The 25,073-nt window shown below is 46.7% G+C and overlaps 1 protein-coding gene across 2 annotated transcripts in view; it reads left to right on the top strand.

Moving 5' to 3' along the window:
* Positions 1-19,876, top strand: part of LOC147013660 (uncharacterized) — a 70,584-nt gene extending 50,708 nt beyond the window's left edge. The window contains exons 7-11 of one of the 2 annotated variants that reach the window (XM_085850759.1): positions 786-1,111; positions 16,235-16,322; positions 16,879-17,003; positions 18,355-18,450; positions 18,596-19,876. In XM_085850759.1, coding sequence (XP_085706885.1) covers positions 786-1,111; positions 16,235-16,322; positions 16,879-17,003; positions 18,355-18,450; positions 18,596-18,706 — 746 coding nt within the window. In that variant the 3' untranslated portion in view covers positions 18,707-19,876. Of the gene's footprint in view, positions 1-785; positions 1,112-16,234; positions 16,323-16,878; positions 17,004-18,351; positions 18,451-18,595 lie in introns of both variants that reach the window. The other variant, XM_085850758.1, reaches the window with a different exon arrangement.
* The last annotated feature ends 5,197 nt before the right edge of the window (positions 19,877-25,073 follow it).

The raw sequence follows: 25,073 nt of genomic DNA, 5'->3' as shown, positions 1-25,073 counted from the left end.
TTGGTACCCGGTCATCACAGCCAGCAGTTATAAAGTTGTAGTTCTAATTATGTCTTATTAATATTGTAACATCAGCACACAAACACCACACAAAACTACACAAACACCGTACAAAACAAGTCCTGGCGAGGGTCTGTAATCTCTGATTGCTCTTTTTATTTTTCCCAATGTCATTGACTATATGGCATGTGACGATGGCACTGCAAGTGTAAGTATGGCATTTAAACAAAGCAACTGTCATGTAGGAAGAGGGAGTTTGTGGATTGAGGTGCAAAATAGTTAAATTGTACATTGTTTGCACTGCTTACCCATACCTGCATGCTATTTAAATGGTGACCTTTAGGTAGAGGCAGTATTTATTATGGACACATAATGATGCAGCCTGAAGAGTGTTTTAAAAACCGTAGATCCCATGAAGATTGTTTTAATTTCAGGAAGTTGGGAGAGAAGATGGTTTGATCACAGGTAGTTAGTCAATTGAGGTCTATATGCGGTTTTATGCCTAATTGTGATATTTAATGTGTGGTGTTTCCAACTTTTGATCATTATGTTTGTTTTCATTTGGCCTGACCAGCCACGAGCTTTAAAACTGAAATTTCTTCAACAGATTTATGTGAATGGATTGAGGCTTTATAAACTTGAGTTGTGATTAACTAAAATTCCCACTCTGATACCTTTGATTCGGTTTCAATTTTTAGCCACTGCTGATGAGCGTCCTTCAACCAGTTTGGTCGAATAGTGATTTGACCGTTGACCGTTCCTTGTGCTTTTCAACCCCACGGCAGCCCAGTTAGCTCACTTGGAGAGTTTTGGCTGCCTCGTGCCGCTTTCTGCCCTTCAACCTGGTGACCCTTTGGAAACTGTTGAACATCTAACCTCTTCGTGTGTGACCGATGACCTTCCTCTGGTACCCCCTGATCTTTCCGTTGCTGTTGATGCGTCATCGTTATCTTCAGACATGGTCACCATGGACAGCTCGGGCCTCATGCTCCTGGTTGCGACCTCAATGTCTGACGTTTCTCCTGGGAATGTATCCACAAGAAACACCCACAAAGAATTTGACAGTTCTACATCATCAACTTCAATCCAGCTTGGTGTGTGCAGTTCAAAGGTCAGAAGACAAGAAACGAAATGATTTATGTCAGGAATAACATGAACATTGTTTAGAATAACCAAGTACAAATTATCTTGTGGGGTAAAGGGTTTGGATGCAGATTTTTAATATTGTTGCGGTCACGGGTACTGAGAACCCACCTTGTCACTCAGGGGGATTAATCCCCGGTTGTCCTCGGTAGAGCCAGACCTGGGGCCACCGCTCACAATTAACGTTGTGGTACGGCGAGTTGTTTTAAAACCACGAACGCCACCCAGTCAACCACGAGTTCCAATGTCCACCATCTAATTATTCCATTTAGAGGTCACGTGGTTACCTGAGCGGGAAGCGCGCCCTCGGCAAAGCACCAATGTTATCTCGATAAGATTTTAATTAGGGCGGCCGAGCATTTTAACCGCTGGTTCGTGCCGACGATTTTTGGTCAAATCTGTGGTGATTACCAAGCTGTTAGCTGCAAGTTACCAAGCTCCCAGTCTATCTCAGTTCGAACAATGCCAGACCAATAGAAGGAAAGGACAAACACGGACAGGTTGGAAATCGACATAATTTATTAATAATAAAGTAAATAAATAAAAAGAGCTTTTTATTTGCTGAGGTAAATAAAGAACGAATTTCAAAGCAAAATCAATCAAAATGCCAGGAAAGAGACAAAGAGCAGATGCTTATCGGGGGTTGACTTGCTTACAGCTAAACACAGACAAGGGTACCCAGCAGATCATTCAGAGGGAGGGGAGGGGGAGAATCGTCTCGCTCACCAGAAAGTCGTCCGTGAAGCGGAAACGTCCTGAAATGCATGCGTGCGTGTCACGTCCGTCGCCAGAACCCAGCTTTGCCGTGCACCCTCTCGTGGGGCAGCCTTGAACGCCAGTCGAAGTCTGGAGGGCACCGAGATCGTCCGTCGCGGGTTTAGACCCTGGTGTTGTTGACGGACCCGTGCCTCACTTGTTGGCGGCGCTGCTCACACCCACACGCGCACCACACGCTCGCTTGCCAAAGCACTGGGAAGGACGAATTATCACGGCGCTGGTCAAACACCCACATGCGCACCACACGCACGCTTGCCCAAGCACTGGGAAGGACGAATTATTTTGTCGGCGCTGGTCAGACACCCGCTTCTTGCTCGCTTCTCTCGCTCTTCATTTTCTCCTCTCTCCTTTCGCTTTTTCTTTTTCCTCTTTCGCTTTTTCTCCTCACGATTTTCTCTTCACGCTTTTCTCTTCACGCTTTTCTCTTCACACTTTTTCTTGTCAGAATGTACCTCTCGCTCATTTCTATATCCCCGGGCCGTCACCGCGGGGTGCCGTCCGCCCCAAGCTCACCCCGCCCCACTATCGCGTGGTTACCATGATGACCATGCGCTCCCCAAAAAGGCGGGCGGTGGAACTCATGAAAGATTGCCGCTGAGGAACAATGAGGGTGGTTTCAGAGCTCGTGAAAGAAATATGTGTGAACATGTCTGTCGTAAAGAAAAAAAGCTTCCCATAAGAGAGGGGATCTTTCCTTTACCCTTCTCAACGCATCACATTTATGATCCCATTAGACATGGGGATGGGGCTAATCTGAACATGCATTGAAGGAAATAACTGTCTGAGGACCTGGATGTGTGGATGCATTCATCAGAACCGATTCTGAAATCCGTAACAATATTATTTTTTTCAGTGCAGTATTTGACATTTGCCCAAATGCTAGAGGAATAGCTTGTTCCAAAGGTGAAGAGGAATCTAAGGGGTCTAAAGGATGTAAATGTCTAACAGTGTCTAAAGGGTCTTCAAAGGTCTAAGAGGTATCAGCAGTGTAAAGGATCAAAAGGTTTAAAAGGTACGTTTGAATAGGACGTAATTCATAGACGTACATGTAGTCAGGGTGGAACTGAAGTTCAAAGACATATTCCAAGGCTTCAGTGTGTGTATGTGTGTGTATGTGTGTGTATGTGTGTGTGTGTGTGTGTGTGTGTGTGTGTGTGTGTGTGTGTGTGTGTGTGTGTGTGTGTATGTGTGTGTATGTGTGTGTATGTGTGTGTGTGTGTGTGTGTGTGTGTGTCAGTGTCTTTCCTCCATAACTCCAAAACCATAAAACCTCACAGACTGAAACTTTGCATGTACACTAAGGGAACTGCAAGGAAGTAGAACAGTGAAAATTGGGTGTTTGGGTTAATTAAAACACCCCTGTTGAAGATAATTAACAGCCTTATTTAATAGTATCCTTTATCAGGCGTATCCTAGGTAACTTTGCTGGGATCTGAAGCCGCCATGTTCTTTGGCCTGCTCAACCATGCCTTGACTTGGAACAGGCCTCAGCGATTTCTTAACGATAGTTTTTTTTTTTTCCACCATCCTCACTCATGTCGAATACCTGTTCATCATAGCTACGAATCGTTGTGTACGTCGCTTTTGTAAGTACTATAGTTTTCAAATTTGGAGTTTGAAGCGATTTCATGCATTATATGATGTGATTTTCCACGATCTACTCTCATGGACTAATTAAAGTATGTCATCAAAATATTATTTCGGTTTTGAGGATCGGATATCGTCCGGATTGAATTAGTGTCTAAATCTGGAGTGAAATCTGATAATTTAAAGAAATAACAAGTCTTATAACTAAGCCGATATACCTATTTACTTTAAGCAAGCAAGGCCATGTTCCCTCCCTCTCCATACATAAACAAGAAAATGTGAAATTTCCAAATCATAAAACTTGTGTTTTTCTCCTGTTTGGATAATTATATTCAGTGAACAAAAGATTGAAGAACGTGACAATTTACCAGCTTCATTGAGTTGTGTCATTTAATGCATTCACTGCGAGACCTTGTGCCCTGTCCCCCAGAGGGACTGCCGATCCATAGCATCTGCCAGATCTGTGTCTATATTTTCGGAGGTTTTGCGAGGCGCTCCACAGGGAATCAAAGCAAATCTGGTAAAAAAAAAAAAACTGAAGTTTTAAAAGTGAACGATGTACCACGTGACGCGTGCACAGAAGAGCAGGCAACATGGTGAATTATCTGCAATGCTAATTTCACAGGTGATTAAACTTTGCGATGTCTCCAGGGTTGTTCCACATTGAACAACTCTTTTGTACATGGTCATTATTTGAACGAATTCATTTAATTTATTTAACTGCTGCGTGTGTAGTGAAGACCCAATTTAAAGTTAAGGGATCCCTTATAGTATGCAGGCACAGCCTGGCCAGCCGTTCCTTGTCAACCATTTAATTGGAGTGCTTGCTTAAGTGCTTAAGCCACTTACCAAGCACCCCATAGTCTACAGCTGCACGGTTCGTGTCCTGATCGGGATGGCCAGTCGGCAGTTGCTACAAGGTGGAGGTACATGATTTACAAAGGTCATTTGGTTTCTCTTTGTGAGTTTCAAAGCAAAATGTATTTGATAACACTCCATTTCTGAGCGGTTTGCCATAAATTAACGTTTTCTAAATTAAAGAGCCACATTTTTTTCTACCCCTCACATGACGATTGGTTTATTGATAATATTGATTGGATGATAATGTTTCTGCACATCTCCCTGAAACGTCTATAATGTAACGTCGTTTTTTGAATTTGTTTATTGAAATTCCCCCAAAACAAGGACAAGGGTGAAAGCTACTCAAGGTTTTTGGGTTGTATACAGTACGTACTGTTGTCTGCAATCACACGAAGTCCAATCAGCCGATTCCTGAAAAATTGCCGATATCGGCCAAGCACTAATGTTGTGTGTGTGCGTGTTTTCATAATACATCATATCATATTCATTCTCTCTCTCTCTCTCTCTCTCTCTCCTCTTTCTCTTTCTCTTTCTCTTTCTCTCTCTCCCTCTCTCTCTCTCTCTCCTCTTTTTCTTTCTCTTTGTCTTTCTCTTTCTCTTTCTCTTTCTCTTTCTCTTTCTCTTTCTCTTTCTCTTTCTCTTTCTCTTTCTCTTTCTCTTTCTCTTTCTCTTTCTCTTTCTCTTTCTCTTTCTCTTTCTCTTTCTCTTTCTCTTTCTCTTTCTCTTTCTCTTTCTCTTTCTCTTTCTCTTTCTCTTTTTCTCTCTCTCCACACACCCACCCCCCCACCTTGAGTATTCCCATCAGTGAAGCGACTATGTGGATATGTATTGTTGCGGACCAGCGGAGTCGGGTGAGAAGATCACAAGTTGGGGGAAAGCGACGTCGATTCCCACCAGACTCCCCGGATTTGCAGGCCATCGCTCACAGATAATTCCGTGATGCGGCGGGTCGCTTAACCGATCGTGGACGCCAATAACTCAACCGTGTGACCTAGGGTCCTCCTGTCGAGAATCAGGTTACCTGATTAACCACACGGTTTAACCACCGGGGAAACCACGCCCTTGGCACGTCTTGCTCAAACCGGGTCACTCTACCGACTACCAACTCTGGTTCGGGTGCATCCGAGCGGAAACTGCCAAAGCCGTGCCGGCTGGAATTAACGGGTCATCGGGGATAAAACCCCGCCTAAACTCAAATCCGAACCATGTGGACCAATTCAAGAAGGGATGGAAATGAACTGGGAACATTTCTAACAAGAATTATTTACAGTAAATGAAGACACAAAGCAAGACTTAATGCGAATATGCAAGCAAGGAATATTTACAATGATCCAAAAACACTTATTCAATTCTACTTGAAGACGGGCCCACACGCAGACACACACACAAATGAAAAGAAACACAGTTCTTTATTGGACCCTCGCAGCTGAGGAGAGAGACAAGCTGGGGGTCAGAGTTTGGTTGGGTACCTGGCCGTCGGAGAAAGGGGGTACTCCGTGCTGCGGCACCTGACAATGGTCGCTGGTTTGGTCCCCAGTCAGACGTGTGGGACTCGAGGTTCGTGGCGGAGCTCAGGTGGTGAATGGCCGGGGTCCACGGAGGGGGGTCGGGGTCGCTCTTTCCTTCCTTGTCGAGGGCCAGCAGAGACACATTCACCGCCTCGGTGACCTTCTGCTCAACCCTCGTGACAACCACTGTTAGCACTCCTTCGTAACAGCAAAAACCCCTTTCGCGACAGCAAAAACCCACAAAAACTCCAACAAAACTCTGCTCTCAGAGAGTGCTCGGGGATTTTTTGGACCTCCCTCAGCGGGGAGGGGCCTTGGTGACCACATCTCGCTGTCCGCCTTTGATTGGACAGGGTCCCACTGCATACCTTTCCCGGGCGGGGCCTTGGCCCCTGCCGGGAAACCCCAGCCACCCCTCCATGTGGCTTCATACTTGACGAATAACAGTATCAATGTTGCGTAGGTTGTCGTGAAAGAGTTGCAACGTTTGTGGGAGCAGAGAAACCGGAACCGCGAGATCTTGCCTTGGCACGTCAGGGTGCGAGAAGGCAGCTGGTTGGTGGTGGATCGTGATGGGCCGAGGGGTCATGCAGATGGGATGGTTATTCGATGGCTTGTTGGATGTAAAGATTTAATAACCTCACTTAAAAGAAATCGCAACGCACGCCTTTGATTCTCCCACTAGACAAAAAGGAAAGGGGATCTGACTACACACATACTTCACGACATAACTGACTTTTTGGACATCTGTATGTTGAATGCTAATGGTTTCCAGATCTGTAACACTACCCCCCCTCCTTTTTACAGACTCGACCTGAGTCGTTAATTTTTGTGTGGCATGCATGTATACGTTTTCCCCAAGTAAGATTTACCTACGGATCCCTGAGTGCGACATTTTGAATACATGTCCCAAAAATAAATAACCTAGTGCATTGCGTAATTAAACTAGCAGACTCACTCGGACAACTCAGCGACATTGCCAGCGCAAAACAAACAACAGGTGGGTTAAAATTATGTAGGGTCCTAATATTTACACTACCATGGCCCAGGACCTATGATTTGAGGAGAGAAAACACAGCAAAGTTAACATTTGTGGGTGAGTGCACAGCAGGTATTGATGGTCAGACGTCTTTAGGGCCTTCAAAGGTCCCTTGATTGTCGTTGAATTCTTCTTTTTTCCCGTTCCTGGCTACTTGAGGCAACTCACCACGAATTCCACGAAACTAAAGAGGGGCACACACACACATAGAACTCGAAGGGGACATTGGGGTTGAGCTTGGGGAATGTACTGGGACCCAATTCGAGGGTCAGATTAACCTCCCACAGGAACAAAGGGAGACGGTGTGCTCCCTCGTGGAAAGCCGTGACGAGGTGAGTCCGGTAAGGCCGTGCGAGGTTGAGCGGGTGCATGGTGCGAATGAGCACATGACGAGCTTGGGGGGATAGAAACCCCGGGATCTTTTGGGCAAACACGAGCCCCCGATGTGAATGTCCCAGAGTGTGTGCAGAATGCAAATGACATTGAATGCGAGGAAATGGGACACGGACCGACACAGACGGGAGACGTGGGTCGTGTAATGGACGGGGTTCTTTTGGAGACACGCTGGCTCCGCGGGCCGCTGCATGCGAGGTCCGTTCCGTGTTTTGTGAACGGTCCAAGCGCGCACGACTCCGTGATTGGTACGAAACTACCACGTGGACGGCGAAAATGGCGGCAATGCTGTGAATTTGGAAAGCACGTGACCCCATGTGATCACGTGTGCGAGGCTGCACGGCGCAAGAGGCATTGGTGGACGAGTCCCGACGACGCCGCCGGGCCCGTGTGCGAGTGACGGCGGCAGGGATCGCGCAGCACGAAGGCCAGGTGAGAAACGCACGGCTCACATGGTGGATGGCTCGGAAGCGGACGTGTAATGCGATGGACGGGGTGACGTTACGCTTCCAATTATCGCCTGAACGAAGGGGACGAGCGAGTTGTAAACCGCCGCTCTGGCGATGCAAGGCCTACCGAGCCTTTGCACGAGTACCCGATCCCCAGCCAGGATGTAGCGAACATCCTCGTCGTGGGCAAAGGAGCGTGAGTTGGACCGGCCTCATGGGGCATGAGCAGTTCTCCATGGGACCCGGTGGGACGAGTTGGTGGGAATTTAGTTGAGAATTTCGATTGGATTGGAGACATGGAACGCGTAGTGGGGACGTAGATTAGCTACGTAGATTAAATGGAACGTGCATTAGGATCAGGGATGACGGGGAGCACAAATTAGTTCGGGGGATGTAGTTGTTTGAGTGTGTTGTGAAAAACAAAAATAAAGAGAAGAAAGAAACAATGAATGAATGTGGGTCAGCAGGCCCGAGTGTGAGTGGAGTGAATGTGGAATGCATTGTGCGAATGAATGATTGGGGGGGACGAGTGAATCCCACCTCATGGAACCCTGGGTTAGTGTAATGCTAGTTAGTGGTTTTGTTAAATTAACCAATCGGATGTCGTTTTGTTGTTGGTGTTGGATGAAGGCACGAAACCTTTTTGTTGGGTGCAGGAGTCTATTGACCAGCTGGGAGCGTGGCTGCTGAAATGTGCGCCCTGAGTAGAGGGCCCCCTGGGCACCGGAGTAGTCGGCCAGAGTAGGCCATGGGTCCAAGGGACCGAGTTAGTGTAATGGGCATGAGCAGCCCACGGAAACGGGACCCGGAGCACCAAAATGCCACGTGGGCATCGAAGGGGACACTGCCAGGGGCATTCCCCACGTTCATACGGAGTGGGTAGGCTCGGAGACGGCCTCAGTGACCCGGGGGTGCCGTAGTTCGAGTTCGGCAGATGGGTATCCTGCCAATGGAGCCACGCTGCCCAGCCACGAAATTGTGCAAGAGCACGACAGAAAATTTGTGGGCCGGGCCCAAATTAATAACTAACACCAACACAAGCAACGGGAATCATAGTTGCTAGAACCGATAGTTTAAAGAGACAGGCGTGTTGAATAGCCCCAGGGATAGATTAACGTTTATTAAATGCCAGGATAGATAGGAAACGTGTACCCCTTCACACCATCCATCCCTTCGCTGTCTGTAGGCCGCTGGACTCATCATATAATAGGAAATTGCTGAAATCTGGGGGAGTTATTATGAGGCTGCATTGGGCCTCGAGACAAATTCACTAGTTTTTTCCTCAATCCCCTCAAAAACGATCTTAGGGATTGAGCATAGACAGTTTGGACAGGTGAGCCAGACAAAGACAATAAAGGGGTAAGGGACACACGTAATTATTTAAAAAAATTAAAATAAAAAAGTCTAAATGTCGTTTTTTTGTTGCAAGCTAATGGGGGTGGTTAGGAACAAGAACAGGCGAAGGCGATAAGTTGAGAGGAGACTGTAGGGTAGGTCTGAGACCATTTTCAGACCGGCCGGCGCCACCGCACTCCCTCCACGACCTCACGAGACCAGACCGAGGCTGGCCAGCTTCGTGCGCTGACCTCCTGTTGTACTGCATCTTGCCTCGTCTGCGTTTGCCATGCCATGCTTTGCCTTGCCTCCATACCCACCCATGCCTTTGTTTGCATTCCCGTGTCACAACCTTCAACATGTGCTCCAGGACCACCTCTGAAAGTGTTTTGCAAGGACTGCCCTGCAGGCAGACGCATTCCCGGGGACTGCATTTGAGCAGCCCGGATATCTTCTTGTTGTTGCATGAAGGCCAGTTCAAATGGACCAGAGACTGCATTGAGCAGCCTTGAGATCTTGTTGCATAAAGGCCAGTTCAAATGGCCTGCCGTGTTAGGGTGAGTTGCCTCAAGTAGCCAGGAACGGGAAAAAAGAAGAATTCAACGACAATCAAGGGACCTTTGAAGGCCCTAAAGACGTCTGACCATCAATACCTGCTGTGCACTCACCCACAAATGTTAACTTTGCTGTGTTTTCTCTCCTCAAATCATAGGTCCTGGGCCATGGTAGTGTAAATATTAGGACCCTACATAATTTTAACCCACCTGTTGTTTGTTTCGCGCTGGCAATGTCGTTAAGTTGTCCGAGTGAGTCTGCTTGTTTAGTTTCGCAATGCACTAGGTTATTTATTTTTGGGACATGTATTCAAAATGTCGCACTCAGGGATCCGTAGGTAAATCTTACTCGGGGAAAACGTATACATGCATGCCACACAAAAATTAACGACTCAGGTCGAGTCTATAAAAAGGAGGGGGGGTAGTGTTACAGATCTGGAAACCATTAGCATTCAACATACAGATGTCCAAAAAGTCAGTTATGTCATGAAGTATGTGTGTAGTCAGATCCCCTTTCCTTTTTGTCTCGTGGGAGAATCAAAGGCATGCGTTGCGATTTCTTTTAAGTGAGGTTATTAAATCTTTACATCCAACAAAACCTCCAACAAGCCATCGAACAACCATCCCATCTGCATGACCCCTTGGCCCATCACGATCCACCACCAACCAGCTGCCTTCTCGCACCCTGACGTGCCAAGGCAAGATCTCGCAGTTCCGGTTTCTCGGCTCCCACAAACGTTGCAACTCTTTCACGACAACCTACGCAACATTGATACTGTTATTCGTCAAGTATGAAGCCACATGGAGGGGTGGCTGGGGTTTCCCGGCAGGGGCCAAGGCCCCGCCCGGGAAAGGTATGCAGTGGGACCCTGTCCAATCAAAGGCGGACAGCGAGATGTGGTCACCAAGGCCCCTCCCCGCTGAGGGAGGTCCAAAAAATCCCCGAGCACTCTCTGAGAGCAGAGTTTTGTTGGAGTTTTTGTGGGTTTTTGCTGTCGCGAAAGGGGTTTTTGCTGTTACGAAGGAGTGGTAACAGTGGTTGTCACAAGGGTTGAGCAGAAGGTCACCGAGGCGGTGAATGTGTCTCTGCTGGCCCTCGACAAGGAAGGAAAGAGCGACCCTGACCCCCCTCCGTGGACCCCGGCCATTCACCACCTGAGCTCCGCCACGAACCTCGAGTCCCACACGTGTGACTGGGGACCAAACCAGCGACCATTGTCAGGTGCCGCAGCACGGAGTACCCCCTTTCTCCGACGGCCAGGTACCCAACCAAACTCTGACCCCCAGCTTGTCTCTCTCCTCAGCTGCGAGGGTCCAATAAAGAACTGTGTTTCTTTTCATTTGTGTGTGTGTGTGTCTGCGTGTGGGCCCGTCTTCAAGTAGAACTGAATAAGTGTTTTTGGATCATTGTAAATATTCCTTGCTTGCATATTCGCGTTAAGTCTTGCTTTGTGTCTTCATTTACTGTAAATAATTCTTGTTAGAAATGTTCCCAGCTCATTTCCATTCCTTCTTGAATTGGTCCAGCATGGTTCGGATCTGAGTTTAGGCGGGGTTTTATCCCCGATAACCCGTTAATTCCAGCCGGCACGGCTTTGGCAGTTTCCGCTCGGATGCACCCGAACCAGAGTTGGTAGTCGGTGGAGTGACCCGGTTTGAGCAAGACGTGCCGAGGGCGTGGTTTCCCCGGTCGTCGAAATCGCGAAGTTAATGAGGTAAATTGGTTATAGACAAATAGACCCTACGCTACGCGGTTGAGATATTGGCGTCCACGGTTGGTTAAACGACCCGCCGGCTCACGGAGTTATCCGAGCGACGGCCTACAATTCCGGGGAGTTTGGTGGGAGATGACACAAGCTTTCCCCACCTTGTGGTCATTCTCACCACCGACCCCTAGCCCGCAGCAATATATTGTTACGGTGCCGGGGTCGGCCGCAAACCGACCGCTCTGAACGGAGCCACAAGTCGAGTCGGCCCAACCGATCGCCTGGAATATCGATCGGCCGCCCGGATAAGTCCGAGTCGACGGGTCCTTGTATAAGAACCGAAATACGCCAATATACAGACCACTTGGGGTAGGGTCGATTGCCAATCTTCAATTTACCTAAATACCCACGTGATCCAACTACCGGGGTATTCCACCCTCAACGGAACAAGCCGCTGAGGCGAGCCTGTCCCGTGCGCGATTCCGAGCGGCTTAATCGCCAAGAACCGTCGGTCCAAATGTCCCCCTTTATGGCAAACCAACGGCTTTCTAACTACCAACACACGAAATGCTCAGTCAATGAAAGAATCGACGCGACGAGCTGAAAACATTTAACAATTAGGGTATTTATTAATAATAATGGGGAACTCGGGAAGCACGTAAGAGCAGAACTATACCGACTATGTGAAATGTAATGCAAACATTAACAGCACACAAAGCACTTAACAATTTCCTACTTATTAGACAGGCCCACGGACACATGTTCGCACACACACACACACACACCCAAGAAATGGTGGCTGAGGCCTTTAATAATGAGCTCCAGCTTGGAGGACAGGTGAGCTGAAACCCAGAGCCTATCTCGAACCTCTCCACCTCGTGTGGTCTTCAAGTTGTTCGGACCCGGGCTCCAGCGAGAGTGAGTTGGATCCAATCGCCGTGAGCCGCGATCCTTCCCGAGCTCCCGCGAATCCTCCCCGCTTCTCAACACGTGCTGGTGAGACGAGGCGCCGATCCGTCGCTTCCCCGAGGAACCACCTCCAAGAAGAGGCCGACGAGTCGCACCAAGCCAGGAACCAAATGGAGAACAAAGAGTTCCACGAACCAAGAAGAAGAAGCCACCACTCGCAGCTCGAGTCGAGCAACCGGCTCAACTCTTCCAAATAAAGCAGCTCTCCAAATAGTCTCCACCCAAGCCAAGCCGAGGCCGAAGCTCCCTGAACCACCAAAGCAGAAAGCCTTCAAAAAGCCTCCTCCCGAGCCAGGCCGCAGCCGAAGCAAAAAGCCTTCAACCCTAACCAGAGTCAATCAGGACCCGAAGGTCTGCTGAACAACCACTCAGCAGAAGCAAAAAGCTTCCGAAAGCCTCAACCCTAACCTAAGCCAAACAGGACCCGACGGCCTGCTGAACTACTCAACCCGAACAAAGAAAGGATCTCCTCTTTATCCTTCTCCGCCCCCTCCCCCGTGCCCGGCGTGACTCATGCCCTCATGATCCATCCCCCGCTCAACCACGGGTGGGAGGGAGTTGTTTATGTCCCGTGATTCAGGACGGGAGGGCTCTTCTTCCTCTTTGCAGAAGAGGGGGAGGGACGTCTCCATTGTTCGCTCCCTAACTATTAAATCGATCCGCAGCGCATCAAATCGATTTCTAAACATTTAAACAATGGAAGGTGAGCTATCTCGGGAACAAGCACTTATCGACATAGCTGACTAAAGGAACCTGTATGTTGTGTGCAATCGAATTCCCAAATTCATTTCAATATATACATGCTTGCAGATACAACCTGTCGCTTTGCCGATGGGTCAATAAAGTGTGGGGGGGGGGCGGTGGAGGGAGAAAGAGAGAGACATGGTAGGAGAGTGCTGTATTGCATGAGGAGGGGGAGCGAGGAGGTGATAGAGAAAACGGTGGGGGAGAGGAGGAAAAAAAAGTTTGTAAAGTAATCTGCTGGCACATCTGCAAAACATTTGATATCCCAGTTCCAGAAAATTTGTGGGAAAATGAACCAAAAGCATGGACTGAAAACATTGAAGTACCGTTCACGTACGACCTTATGATCCCATCGAACGTGAACATCGAAAGCAAAGCATTACGACCAGATATCATACTTTGGTACAAAAAAGAGAGAGAAGAAGGCATTGCTAATTGAGGTGTTAATACCGGTGATTTTAGACTAACGATGCAGAAATAAAAAAAATGATCAAATACCAAGACCTCAAGAATGAAGTGAAAAGATCCTGGAAGCTGAAGAATGCCAAAGTTGTACCAGTGATGAAGAAGAACCTCGTGGGAATGATGAAGAAGAACCTCACAGATATTAAAAACCATCCCTGGGAATATCACTACAAAATAACTGCAGTTGGAAGCCGTCCAGGACTCAGTAACGATCATGACGAGATCCCTTGGCACAAAAACTTTGAAAAGAGAAAACTTCACATCTTGGTCCATGAATCGTGACCCCTTACCAAAATGAAGGGGGATACATTGAGCTCACCCTGGGAGGACTCCATTCCACATTCTGAAACCCACATATGGACACACACACACACACACACACACACACACACACACACACACACACACACACACACACACACACACACACACACACACACACACACACACACACACACACACACACATTCTGAGACCTGGGGGGGCTCCATCGCTTCACTGACCGGAATATTAAGGGGGTGGGAGGGAGAGGGGAAAGAGTGAGGAGGGAGTGGGGGAAGGGAAGGGAAGGCAGACGTGTGTTGGTGCTTTAATTACGATTCAAACCGTTTATTCAAAATGATTCTGCATCGAATAACCGTGAAGATGGAAACAAAACAATGTCTGAATCCATTTTGTACCAGTCATTCCATAAACACAGTCCAGAGAAGAACTGTCCAGACATGTCTGGAGACAAACACCGACGGATTTGTGTGTAGAGATATAGAGATATAGAGATATAGAGATATAGAGATAGAGATTAGGTTAGCAATTTGCAGAGAGAATGTTATTTTTTTTTAGGAACACGCACACGTACACACACGCACACGTACAGACATACACGTACACACACGTACAGACACACACGTACACACACGTACACACACACACACACACGTACACACACGTACGTGCTTGGGGGAATCGGCAGGTTGTTATCAGTGTGATTACCAATTACATTACTTACTGTGTACAACCCAGAAACCTTGAGGAGCTTTCATGCAAAAACAACATTGTATTTCTCAAGACGTTTGAGGAACATGTTCACAAACATTATTCTTTATAAACATCTGTGTGTGAAGGAGGTAAAAAAAACAAATTCGCTTGGCAATTTAGAAAACACGTTAATATTACAAACGGCTCGGAAATTGGGTGTTTTTTCACAACACGCTCGGGGTGACGGGGCACGAACCACTCGCTCGGGGTGACGGGGCACGAACCACTCGCTGGGGTGACGGGGCACGAACCACTCGCCGGAGTGACGGGGCACGAACCACTCGCCGGGGTGACGGGGCACGAACCACTCGCTCGGGGTGACGGGGCACGAACCACTCGCTCGGGGTGACGGGGCACGAACCACTCGCTCGGGGTGACGGGGCACGAACCACTCGCCGGGGTGACGGGGCACGAGCCACTCGCTCGGAGTGACGGGGCACGAACCACTCGCTCGGGGTGATGGCGAATGAACCACTCGATCGGGGTGATGGGGAATGAACCACTCGCTCGGGGTGACGGGGCACGAACCACTCGCTCGGGGTGACGGGGCACGAACCACTCGCCGGGGTGACGGGGCACGAACCACTCGCTCGGGGTGACGGGGCACGAACCACTCGCTGGGTGACGGGGCACGAACCATCGCTGGGTGACGGGGCACGAACCACTCGCTCAGGATGATGGGGCACGAACGACTCGCTCAGGAAGACGGGGCACGAACCACTTGCCGGGGTGACAGGGCACGAACCACTCGCTCTGGATGACAGGGTACGAACCACTCGCTCAGGATGACGGGGTACGAACCACTCGCTCAGGATGACGGGGCACGAACCACTCGCTCAGGATGACGGGGCACGAACCACTCGCTCAGGATGACGGGGCACGAACCACTCGCTCAGGATGACGGGGCACGAACGACTCTCTCAGGATGACGGGGCACGAACGACTCGCTCAGGATGACGGGGCACGAACGACTCGCTCAGGATGACGGAGCACGAACCACTCGCTGGGGTGACTGGGCACGAACCACTCGCTCAGGATGATGGGGAACGAACCACTCGCCGGGGTGACTGGGCACGAACCACTCACTCGGGGTGACGGGGCACGAACCACTCACTCGGGGTGACGGGGCACGAACCACTCGCTGGATTGACGCGGTGTGGTAAAACGTCCGCAGTGAGTGAACGATTCACTCTGAATGACAGCATTCGATATGAGTGAGGAAAGTGGAAAAATAAACTTTATTGTGAAGAAATCGTTGTGACCTGTTCCAACTCAAGGTAAGGTTGAGAAGGCCAAAAAACATGGCGGCCTCAGACCCCCAGCGAGGTTACCCAGCGAACACCTTTCGACCCCAGAGAGTGAGGTGGCCAAGCATTCACCTGATGAAGGATATAATTAAATAAGCCCGTTAATTATGTTCAAAAAGGGTGTTTTAATTAACCCAAACATCCAATTTACACTCCTTCCCTTCCTTGGAGTTTTCTCAGTCTGCATGTGAAGTTTCAGGCTGCTAGGTTTTAATGGTTTTGGAGTTATGGTGGAGACTGACACTCACACACACACACTGACACACATTGACATCTATGAGTGTACATATATTGTTTTGTTATTTTATTTATACATCAGTGAGTTGGGTTGTCATGATGAACCTTGACGTGAGCGGATGCAGGCTAGCCGTGGTTCTGCACGGACCGACCTGCGTGCCGTGCACATCGCCAAGAGAAGGAAACGAAAAGGCTCGCAGGTACACGCTGCAGGTAAAGTACCAATAAACTCGATGGGAGTGGAAAACTAACTTCATAACTCTAACTTTATAACTCTAACTTTATCAATAACTTGGCTGTAGCATTTCCCTGCGTACAGGATCCTGGTGTTCCTAGAAAGGTGTTATGTTGGAGAAAATTAAAACCAGGACAAATCCCAGCATTCAGTCCACGATCATTTATCATTTTGACCTGTATGCCAATGACACACTCACAGGTGATAATATTCAATGTCAAGTGGCCCTTACCTGTGTACCGTGAGACTGACGTTTCGCTCCATCAGGGTGTTTCATTGCATGATACAATAATCATCTTTTGAAGATTTTTCTCTAATTACATTGATCAGCTGTTTCATGGTTATTCTAAAACCACAACCTCTGGGTTTGGTTCACTGAGTGGGAAGTACAGACCAGTCCTACCAAAGGCACAACACGGGAGTCAGGTCGAGCCAATGATGAATCCTGTTCTTTAAACTTGCATTCATCACACCACAATATTGCAAGCATTGTGATTGTTGATGGATTTCTAAAAGATTTTCTGTGCATTCCAGTGGCACAAGGTGTGGGCAAGAAAAATAAAACGACCAAGGTTCCCACAGCATCAGCCTTGAGTGCAGCGAGATTTGCCGGCTTGGGATCGGTGGGCTTGCAGTTCATGCAAAACCAGTTCCTTCAGGTGATGCGGACTGTTCGATAGCCGGGTCGAACATTCCTTATCTTGCTATTTATTTTTATGTCTCCGCTGACGAACTCGCCGGTCGCATTGTTTTCAGATTGTCCATCCGTCCGTGCTAATTTTATCCGTTTTCTCTGCTTGTCCGATTGACATGAAATTTTTACCATCGGGGCGACTACTCATGTAAAATGTTTCATTGATAATTGTGACATCATAGGTCATGTGGTGTGACAGCCATGTTGGAAAAAAGGGAAAAAAATTGGACCTCTGCATCTCCAAAACCGCTCCATGGAAAAAAAAATTAAACTCGACACTTGTGAAGTACTCCCCATGGGAAAGAAGTGTGATGCTTGTTTTTTTGATGATGTCATATGTGGCTTCGTTATGTCATAATTACATTTGTCAAAAGCTTTATCCAATCAGTATGAAAATTTGAGGGTCATCTTGGGCTAAATTGTATGGGGGGGGGGGGAAGATAACATTTGTTTGTGTGTTTGTGGCCAGACCTCTTCATGATCACATGGTTTGACAGCCACATTAAAAAAAAAATCAAATAAAAACCTTCAAAAATCTTCTCCAAAACAGCTTCACAGATTGAGGGGAAATTTCAGACATGTTTCCCAAGCTTTGGGGATACCGGTGTTTACAAATAATGAATGGGTCACATGGTCCTTAAATGTGGGTAGGTACAAACTTTTTGGGAGGATTATTGGTCTGCGAGATGTCTAGAACGATAAGAGAGCGCCAGACTGGCACGATTGAACATTTTTAAATGTCTGAAAATCCAAGATGGCCACCACCAAATTGTCCAAATCTATTTATTTTAATATCGCAATTAGATACGATTAAAAACATGAATGAAATGTCTTTTTATAAATTTTCAGACATATGGAACTTTTTAAAATTCTTCTCTAATCTTTCTGTATTGAGCACAAAGTTCTTTTGTACTGCTACCTTGTTCCTTGTGTTTGTCATGCTTCTCATAGTAGTCATCATCCGAATCATTATCTTGATCGTTAAACAGTTTGTCCATGGCAGTTGATACCATTTGACACATAAGGTATGACAGGATCCACCATCTGTGGATCACATGACTTGGGCCTATCCCCTAAATACAATCTAAATGCTCTAATGTTGGTGGGGTGCTCCATTTGAAACTGGTTGTTTGATATATTTAGCTTTTTGATGCCGAGGATCTGTAATAAAAATTCATCTTGGTGTTAAAGCCAGTGACCAATATTGCAAGTTAATAGTAAGATTCATCTCTGGCAAAGTTTGAAGTATGAAAAGGCTTTAACTGTAATCAACATGTGGCCTGCTCTGTCCTATCAATTTTGTTCCATTCTAGCAGGATGAAGGCACAGGAGAACCAGACCTGAGCTTTAGCCTCTCGGCTCAAGTTCCCCATTCACAACTCCCAGCCGATCTCCCTGTTAACATCTTACAGGTAGGTAGGTCATTTTGCTCTCAGGTAGGAATGTGGTAATATTACCTGTATAGGTGAGCGTATTGTTCAGGTTAGAATTTAAAAATTATCACCATCTAACTCTAACACTTAAAATGGTCCTCAAATTACTTTGCATTGTGTGCAGGAGCAGCCGTTGAGTGTGGAGGATGAAGGAGCAGGAGATGACTTTCCTCTCCCTTCCTCATCTGTGACTGGTTTTTCTGGAAGTACCATTAACTTACAGGACCTAGCATGAACTACCCCAAGAGCAGTCCTCTCCTTGCTGCTCCATTAGTCTGTGCTTGAAGCTATTAGTCCATTCCCAACAAAGCCAGTTGACCAGCTCGTCTTGCCAGTAGGTTTCATCCAGTCGGGAATAGCTTTGGGTTAAGGCTGTAAGTTATCGGGAATGGCTTGGGGTTAAGGCTGTAAGTTATCGGGAATGGCTTGGGGTTAAGGCTGTAAGTTATCGGGAATGGCTTGGGGTTAAGGCTGTAAGTTATCGGGAATGGCTTGGGGTTAAGGCTGTAAGTTATCGGGAATAGCTTTGGGTTAAGGCTGTAAGTTATCGGGAATAGCTTTGGGTTAAGGCTGTAAATTATCGGGAATGGCTTGGGGTTAAGGTTAAGTTATCAAACATTTTTGTTCAATTTGGTAATCGTCTGACTTTCTATTTGTGCATTAATATTTAGTTTTGATTAAAAAAAAAAAAAACATTGATGAAACCTTGTGGAGAAGCTTGTACATACATACATTGGATGCAAGACAGACATTGGGAAACGTCGGTGCACTTTCACTGGAATTGTAAGGACATTGGTAAACAATAGACGTATACATGGCAGATGGAATTCAAACCGAGGTTTCCAACATCCCGAGCCATCGAATCAGATGGGAACTTCAAACAGATCAACATTTACTCAGCATCTCAAATCCTTGTCCATCGGGAGTGCCAGGTCATCCTGCTGAGCTCTCCCCTTTAAATGCTCTACTTTCACTACACTGTATATCTTAAATTTACTTGCTGATTGTGTAAAGTTGAACATAAAGCTACTCTTGTCCAAAGTATACAGAATATACATATCTTATTTGCATGATATGAAGCCTGTTTCATTAAAGGCCAAGCCTGTGTTGTCTAATTAATGTTCATGCTTAGCTTGACTTTTGTTAATATTCCATCAAAGCATCTGCTCGCTGGTCCAAATGAGACTAGTTTGGGTTAAGTGAGGCCTTGTTGCCTGGGTGATATTCACCAACTTGTAAAATTGAGGTTGGAATTTGATGTTGTTTGTTCAAAAATCTGATTTATATGCAAAATGACTTTTGATAAAACTAGTATTTGTAAACATCAATTCATATTGAATGAGTAGTAATTGGGACAGCTGGGTGAGTTCACATTGTTTTTCAGTAAAGCTTTGCTGCAACCATGTTTGTGGTATTAGACTATGACAACTACTACTACCCCCAATTCATCCCACCTCTTGGGGTTGGCTGTATGTTTTCTCCACATCCTATGCATCTGCTCTCTGCCCCTTCTCCTCCCTCCAAATGCATTTATAAAAGGTTTGCCTGACCATATTCCTCCTTCCTGAGGACATGGTCACCACCAAGGCAGACGTTCCTCACGTGGTTTTCCTTATGTTCCTTAACGATGATTTGTATATTGAGAAGCACAAATATATAACTCGACTGTAGATGCCTCATCTAATACCAAGACAAAGCCTCTGAGGGCGAGGTTCGAAATTTGATCTACCACAGTTGATGAGGCCAAGAGAAACTCTTGTGACTGGAAATGGTAAATGGTTTTGGATTTCAGGTGTACTCTTGCAACAGATAGCATGAAATGCTTTCATGCATAGAACAAGTTAGTCAGGTAGTAAGTTCACCACAGATGCCAAATAATGGAAGAATTGGGTAAAAACTTTGGTTAAAACCAATAAAAGATAAAAGTTTGTATTTTCTGCTTTATGAAATTGGATCAGTCATTGAGAAGTGAGGAAATAAGTGGAAAATAAATAACATTAACAGTGAACACACAACAAAAAGGTTTTTTTTTTATATTAACCAAAATCATACATCCACCTCCAAACTGTCTTGAGTGCTATCCTAATAGAGGTCAATGGGGGGAGTGATTGAACAATGGACCAAGCTTGCCGTTAAAAAAGGAAAACCCCTTAAGTGGTCCGTCTGGACAGGGAGAACAGTCAAGGCAAGTGACACTCATTACAATCAATTCATGGCATGTGATCATTTTCTTGATAAGTTCATTCCATCTAAACGAATAAGTGTGTGTGTGTGTGTCCTCCATATGTCGAAAACTATAAAATCCGAGCAGCCTGAAACTTAGCATACACACCAAGAAAACTCCAAGGAAGTGCAAGAGTGTAAATTGGGTGTTTGGGTTTAATTAAAACATCCCTTTTCAAGATAATTAACGGCCTTATTTAATTATATCCTTTATCAGGTGATCTTTGGCCACGTCGCTCTCTGGGGTCAAAGACGTTCCCTGGGTAACCTCGCTGGGATCTGAAGCTGCCATGTTTTTTGGCCTGCTCAACCATGCCTTGACTTGGAACAGGCCACAACGATTTCTTAATGGTAGTTTTTTTTTCATTTTCCTCACTCATATTATCGAATGCCTGTTCATCATAGCTACGAATTGTTGTGTACATCGCTTTTGTAAGTGCTATAAATTTTAAAACTAGGAGCTTGGAGCGATTTTATGCATTATATGATACGACTTTCCATGATTTACTCTCACAGGCTATTTAAAGTATATCATTGAAATATTATTTCGGTTTTTAAGATCAGATATTGTGCAAATTAAATCTGGAGTGAAATCTGATAATTTGAAGAAATAATGAGTCTTGTAACTAAACCGATATACCTATTTACTTGAAGCAAGCAAGGCTATGTTCCTTCCTCCATACATACACAAAAAATGTTAAATTTCCAAAGCATTAAACTTATCTTTTTCGACTGTTTGGAGAATTATATTGAGTGAACAAAAGATTTAAGAATGTGACAAAATTAACTAGCTTCATTGAGCTTTATGATTTTATGCATTCATTGCTCGACCTGACACCCTGTCCCCCAGAGGGACTGCTTATCCATAGCGTCTGCCAGATTGTCTATATTTTTGGAGGTTTTGTGAGGTGCTCTACAGGGAATCAAAGCAAATCTGGTTAAAAAAAAAACAAAACATGTTTTGAAATGAAGGTAGAACGCTACACTGTGTTTGTGGGAGATTGGGTTGCAGGAGTTAAAATCCAGCAATCTGGTGGTGTGGGTTGGTTTCCTGTAAACTGAAGTCTTTAGGGAACCGTCAGGCTTACGGTGAACCTCCACATCAAAAAATGCCAATTTGCTTCTTTTTTCAATTTCCATTGTGAGATTATTACTGGGGAATACCCAGCCAAGTTGTCCCAGTAGGTGGTCTACCATGTTTGTATGCACAATGGTGAAGGTGTCATCTACATATCTGTTCCATTACTGTGGGAGACAATTCTCATGAGACTCAAATATCTTTTGTTCGAGTTCCTCCATCACCAAATTAGCTACAACAGAAGAGACCGGTGAACCCATAGCTGTGCCAAATATTTGTCGGTGGTGTGCACCGTCATAGATGAAGGTCGTGCTGTTCAGACACATCTCCAGCTGGCTTGCAATATCTTCAGGTGTTGGTTTGCTGTTTTGACAAGCCATTTTCCAATCGTTTTGAATGTTTCAACCAGTCGAGTGTGACGCTCACTGCTCCAGATGTTTGTGTTGTAAAGTTTTTATACCTTGTGAAACTTTTGTTTGTCATGTGATAGGTAAGACTTTTGTTGTTGATTGTGAATGTTTGTTGGGATGTAAATCAAAGTACATTATTTATCTTCTCACTTGTGGTAAAACTATTCCATATTTACATCAAGGTTTGAATGGACATCGGTCTGCTGAATCATCTGGTATTAAGACTTATTTATATACAGTCAAAGCTCGTTACTATGCCACCTCGCTTCTATGCCACTCTCGCTATTATAATACTTTTGCTCGGTCCCGACAAAATTCAATACAAAATAAATTTACTATGCCACCCCCTACTCTCGCTACCATGCCACTACTGTGTGACTGTTAAAAGGCACGAGTCATGAAAAAGTCTGTATTGCGCAGTGCTCGATTATCACATTCACGTCCAAAGGCGAAGCGACGAACTACAGTCCAGCTGCGCACAACATAACTCAATACGTTCGTGCATAGTCAGACTGTGTCAAAACACGCGATTCTTCTCCCCGATGCCAGCCACAACAAGCCAATCACAACACGCACAACGAGACACAAAAAAGCGCGAGCACACACACAGACACGCAGGCACACGTACAACAGTGACATCATTTTTTTTCAAATTCAGCCCATAATGTCAGCTCAGAAACGCAAGCAAACCAACTTTACGCTGAAGGAGAAGAAGGAGATCATCGATGCTGCGAAGAAGGAGCCGAATCAATCCAAGTTGGCCAGGGAGATTAGCAAGAAATGGGGCGTCGAAGTTAAGAGAACCACCGTGAAGGGCATTCTCAGCAAGAAGGATGCAATCGAGGCTGCAATCAAAGCTGGATTTCCATCGAAGCGCATGAAGTTGACGCAGGCTCACGACCCGAAGCTTGATGAGGGAGTGCTCATGTGGCTGAAGCAATCAAGAGGACAGAATGTGCCTGTCAGCGGCGATCTGATCAAGGAGAAGGCGATGAAACTGGCCGAGCTGATGCACATCCCAGACTTCATGGCAAGCGACGGTTGGTTGGGCAATTTCAAGAAGCGCCACGGCATCACGTTCAAGACAGTGCAGGGCGAAGCTGGAGCGGTGGATTCGCAATCCCTTCTTGAGTGGCACCAACAGGTTCTCCGGCCCTTACTCGGGCAGTTCTCCGCAGACGACGTCTTCAACCTGGACGAGACTGGACTCTTCTGGCAGCTGCTTCAGATCAAGACCATGGCTTTCAGGGGAGAGCGGTGTACTGGAGGAAAGAACAGCAAGCAAAGGATCACTCTTCTGGTTGGGGCAAACATGAGTGGCAGCGAGAAGTTCCCTCTTCTGGTGATTGGCAATTCCAAGAAACCCCGTGCCTTCAAGAACAAAGAGATCCCGGTCAAGTACAAGGCGTGGATGACGGCGGAGATTTTCGAGGAGATGTTGCGTGCGTGGGACGGATGATTCGGCCAGCAGGGACGCAGAGTGCTGGTCTGTCTCGATAACTTCTCTGGCCACCCTCCCGAGCTCGAGCTGAACAACATCCAACTGGTCTTCTTCCCACCCAACACGACAGCCAATTCACAACCAATGGATCAGGGAATCATAGAGAACCTCAAGCGCCACTACAAGATGCTCCTGCTATGCCGCCGGCTTGAGGCCATAGACGAGGGAAAGGAGTTCAAGTTCACGTTGCTCGATGCTCTACACATCGCCCGGCGTGCTTGGGAGCAGGTCGGCAAGTCGACGATCAGGAACTGTTTCGCTAAGGCCAAGTTCATCGAAGAGGAGATCCAAACTGAGCCACAGGATGCGGAGCTGCCCGACATCTGGGAAGCTCTGCCTGCCGAGGAAAAGATGCACGAGAACGAGGAGATCGAGCTGTCTGACTTTCTCGCAGCCGACGAGCGCCTCGCGACTGGAGGGTATTTCACGCTGGAGGAGATTGCGGAGGAGATTCTGTGCAGTGAGGAGCCGGTGGAAAGCGAAGATGACGAGGTAACTGTCGAGGAGGAAATCGTTCCGTTCGAGGAAGCCCAGCGCGCTTGTAGCACCGTCCGGAAGTTCATGCAGCAGAGAAGCGGGAAGCCCGGTGTGATGCAAGCGTGCGATCGGCTAGACAACGAGATGCACGAGATCCGCCGAAAGAAGATGCGCCAGCCGACGATTCTTGAAAGCTTTGTGTGTCGTGAAGTTCTCGCTTGTATGTTCTCCGTTCGCTTAGCTTATACAACAGTCGTGCCTTTTACTTGCTGGAATAAATTTTGTCTAAAGATTAACTACAGATGGGTAACTTGAGAAAATAAGGCCGTTTTTACAAAATCTCGTTACTATGCCACTCTCGCTACTATGCCACTTTTGCTCGGTCCCGACGGGTGGCATAGTAATGAGCTTTGACTGTAATCATTTCAATGAAGTTGGTTGGGCATGCTTTGAGTCGTTGTTTTATTAACCTTATAGACTCAGTTAATGTTCACCGGGCGTAGTGGCGTGCGCCTGTAATCCGGCGACTTGGAGGCTTGGGTTGGAGGATCACTCAAGGACGGGAGCTCTGCACTGGGCCACGCTATGAGAGGATGTAGGGCAGCCCGGAATCATGGTGAAACAATCCATATCCCTGTCGTAAGAGGTGACCAGGGTTGCGTCAGGAAGGCATCCGGCGTAAAACCTGTGCCAAATCAGTTTGCGGATCGTAACTGATGATCCGCTGTGGCGACCCCTGACGGGAGCAGCAGAAAGACGAACAACAGACTCAGTTAATGTTCATGATTTTGATGATAAAGGAGTGTAATGTAGAGCCAGGATGCAAAGAGGATTTCTGGATTTGGACACCATGTGTGATCTATCCTTTGGGCCTCAATGACAGGGTTCAAGATACTGGGTCAGTTTCTCAAGG

This window comes from Eptatretus burgeri, chromosome 13, assembly GCF_056783735.1.
Source record: "Eptatretus burgeri isolate ZD-2024b chromosome 13, Ebu_testis_v1, whole genome shotgun sequence".
In the NCBI taxonomy this organism is placed as follows: domain Eukaryota; kingdom Metazoa; phylum Chordata; class Myxini; order Myxiniformes; family Myxinidae; genus Eptatretus; species Eptatretus burgeri.
This window is presented reverse-complemented; position numbering and strand designations above follow the sequence as displayed.